At 50.9% G+C, this 3,673-nt stretch overlaps 1 protein-coding gene across 1 annotated transcript; it reads right to left on the bottom strand.

Moving 5' to 3' along the window:
* Window positions 1-268: 268 nt before the first annotated feature.
* Window positions 269-3,062, bottom strand: LOC104628632 (ubiquitin-associated protein 2-like; the record flags this gene model as incomplete). The annotated part of the gene is made up of 4 exons (XM_010297283.1): window positions 269-460; window positions 1,210-1,277; window positions 2,772-2,879; window positions 2,963-3,062. Coding segments are annotated over 4 exons (468 nt in total), but the record flags the coding sequence as incomplete, so codon positions are not given.
* Window positions 3,063-3,673: the final 611 nt, after the last annotated feature.

The following is a 3,673-nucleotide window of genomic DNA, read 5'->3' as shown; positions in this document are numbered from 1 at the left end:
TGCCTTGGGTGGTTCCTCCCCAGGGGCAGGACTTTGCACTTCCCCTTGCTGAACTTCATGAGGTTCCCTCCCCAAGCTTGTCAACGGCATCGAGTCTGTCACTCTGCAATCATTGTCGAGGCCCTTTCCCAATGAGCAAAGCAAAAACCAGAAGGAAGCAAAAACCGCCAAGACCCTGCTGGGATGTGGGTGGGACCAATCTGCCCTTGGGCACACTGTAGATGTGGAAGGGACTGGCACACTGTAGAGGCAGAAGGGACTGACTCACCTGCCCGTCTTGCTGAAGGTGGTGATGCAGCATCTGGGAATGAGGCTGCTGATGCGCAGGCAGGATATGGAGAAACGGGGCTGGAGCATAACCTGGGGCAGCACCAGGGTTCAGGGGCCCAGTCGATCCAAGAGCAGAGGGCAGGCTGAAAGGAGGCGGCGTGCCAGTGTGGAATCCCTGCTTGTCAAACGTCTGCACGGGAGGTGAGGGGACAGCATCAGAGACTGGTGTGAGCAGCCCCACAGTGACCAGACAAGAACAAGAGTGGCCCAAACACACATGACCTTTCACCAACCCCATGAGCAAGCCAAGTCACACCTGTGAACACTTCAGCAGATGAGTTTCAGCTCCTGTTCTCACCCATACTTCTGCACTAATGCCTCCAACATTTTATTTCCACAACTACTATGCTCTTTTTTTTCCCTGACCTCTTTTTACTCAGTGGGACATGGGATGGCAGCAGCCACCTGAAATCAGTCCTTCACACACTGCAGGGGCTCAGGCTGGAATTACTTGACCTACCTAGGGAGGCCCAACAAAAATACAAGAACTTGCAATACGATTTTCTTCCTCCTGGCCAAAGCTCGACCTGGCCTCTCAACTCACCTGCTTTGGGGGCTATTTTTGACTAAAAACATTAGTGCCATCACACTTCATTTGCACCCAGGACACAGCATGCATGGGGCAGCATAGGCAGTGTGTGGCAGCGTAGAGTGCTGCGCCTATGCCAGCAGCTGCCATCAGGAGCTGACATGGCAAAAGTGGTAGGACAGAGGACAAGACTCCTCTCCAACAGCAAACAGAGCCAGCATAAGAAATGCCACAGCCTGCTGACTCCAAGACCAACCAGCCTGGAGATAGCCCCAGCCACCAGTGCTCCACAGGGGCAACCATCAGCCTTGGCCTCAGGCCATAAGGGAGGAGGACCCAGCAATGCTCACCTGAGTCTTGTTATAGACTGAGCCACTGATATCAGGCACACCTGTGTTACTTGAGGTCACAGAAACACCTGGAAAACAAAAAAAGCAGCCACTGACAATGAGAAGGTCAACCACCACCCAGCATGAGCCCTGTACTTTGCTCCCAGCACCTCCAGTAGCCTCAGTGGATGCACCTTTGTCTGCAGCCCCTGCACCACCCACCCTGCTGCTGCCAGCCAGCTCAGCAGGGTTCTCCATGCTGTCAGACCTACAGCACCCCACATGGGAACAGAAGAAAGGGCTCAGTTCCTCACTCCTGCTGCAAAGCAGGAAATCAGCCCACTGGGATAAATCACCCACAATCCACAACCCAGTGGTTACCGCTGGATTCAGATGCACTTCACCAGGCAGCAGCTGGCTGCACCGAACACTCATTTAAGCTCCCGAAAAGCCAGCTTTCCCCTAGGATTAGGGATGCATTTGGCTCTACTGCAGCATTCAAGAGCTTTCCAGTAGTGCAATGAGACTCAGCATCTGCTACACATTTGAGCCCTTGTCCTTTCGCATCCTGCAGAAGGGTGAGGTATGCAATGTTCCTCTGCCCTGAGAGAATCAATATCACTGATTCAGGCTGGCTTCCACCTGGACTGACTGGTGCCACAACAGGCTCAGAAACACTCACCAGCCTGAGGGGACTCTCAAACCAGCCACTTATTCACTTTTTGACTGGTTCTAATCATTTCACTTGGATCAGAATAAAATCAGCAGTTCCTTTGGCCAGTGAATCAGAGGACTGGCCACAGAGGGTGTGCACTGCTCTAAGGTTGTACCCTTCCTAGAGCATTGCTCTTTTTTGGACTGCTCCTCCACAGAGGAGCGTGTGATCAGCTCTTGGCTGAAGAAGTCCAGTTGGTGTTTCAAATGCACAGCAAATGCTTGGTATTTGCTTAAGCCCAAGGATGAACTAGTTAGTGCTAAGCAATTCAGTATACATTTCTCAGGTCTAACCAGCATCTGCAGAATAAAGCTTTCATATAAGCTGTATAAATTATTCAGCCTTTACAGTCACAAAGAAACGTTTCCAGTCATGAAACAATGCGATGAGTTACAGGGTGTACAGCAGCTGAAACAACAGCCCAGAGATGTGTGAACTGCCCTGCTTGCTCCTAACACACAGCTATCATCTCAGGTGCCTAACAAGAAACTCAAAATCTAGTCCTCATTTGGCAGAGGACCATTTCAGCAGCAGCATCCAACTGCTTAGGCTTCAAAAACACAGCACTGCTGCAGGACCACTATATTCTTTAGCAAAGAAAACTTTGGCAGAGGAAACAGCTCACCATTTCTCCCATGTATAACTGTGGACAAAGCTGCGCATGAGCCACACAAATCCTTATGCAAAGTTCAGCCATGAGGTTTAGAAGGAACACCTGGGCCATTAAAAAAGCATTTTATATACGGGAGATGGAGAAACAGCTTGGATTGTAACCCTGTTTAGAGCTGGCTGCTGTGTTGACTGCACAGCACTGGAAGCTTGCCCTACTAAATCCCACTCAAGAGCAACCTCAGGTCTCATGTGTTACCTTTCCCAGGTCCAGTGCCAGCAGATTTGTTTTGTGCTTGAGATGACCCACTGTAGCCTCCTTTGTTGTAATCTCCAGCTGCCGTTGCCTGTGTTAAGTCATCATAGCCTGCCGGTGTGTACAAGACAAGGTGTTACAGTGTGCAAGCAGCTCTGCAGATGCTCACAGGAAAGGCGCAGCGGTAAGCATACCTGCTCCATAGCCATGCTGCCCATAGCCACTCGCTTGCTGGAAAGGAGTTGACGCAGTGTTCAGGTTGACTCCGTGCTGTTTAGCAGATGCTGGAGGTACCTGGACAAAGGAAGGGAACAAAAGGTGCTGTTAACTGGGGAGCGGCACCCAAAGCACAAGCTCCCTCTGCCATCTAGTGGGGAAGGCACCTCCACCTCACATGGGAAATTTAATCTGGAGTTGAGAGCACTGGGATGGCACGGGACATGGCACTCATGCTTCCAGCAGTAACTTGCTGTAGTGGATTTGTGCAAGCCCCAAGTTTTCTGCTAGAGCCGCCCCACTGCTTGCAGTGCAACCCTGTCTCAGGACAGGCTGCGTATTTCTTTCATACGCTGACTGTAAACAGCAAATTCTCACTCACAAGAAGTGATCAACCACAGCGTTCTCCCTCCAGAATCAAATGAAACACCAACTCCTGCCTGAGGCTGTTTCATAAAACCCTAAAATAGACTCATCTACCCTTCTGCCTGGAGCGCCACCTCTTCCCAAATAACATTCTCCCTCCTGAGACTACCAGCGCTGCTCTGACTTAATGAGGTCTCCTCCATCCTCAAAAGGATTTCCCTAGGCACTCTTGGTTTGCTGACTCAGCTTTGGGTCTCCCTTTGACTCTCCAGAGGCTGCTATGGGCTTTCAGGAACACTGAGTCCATGAGCTGCAGCTGTCTG

Source organism: Phaethon lepturus, unplaced genomic scaffold (genome assembly GCF_000687285.1).
Source record: "Phaethon lepturus isolate BGI_N335 unplaced genomic scaffold, ASM68728v1 scaffold21911, whole genome shotgun sequence".
NCBI classification, from domain to species: domain Eukaryota; kingdom Metazoa; phylum Chordata; class Aves; order Phaethontiformes; family Phaethontidae; genus Phaethon; species Phaethon lepturus.
This window is presented reverse-complemented; position numbering and strand designations above follow the sequence as displayed.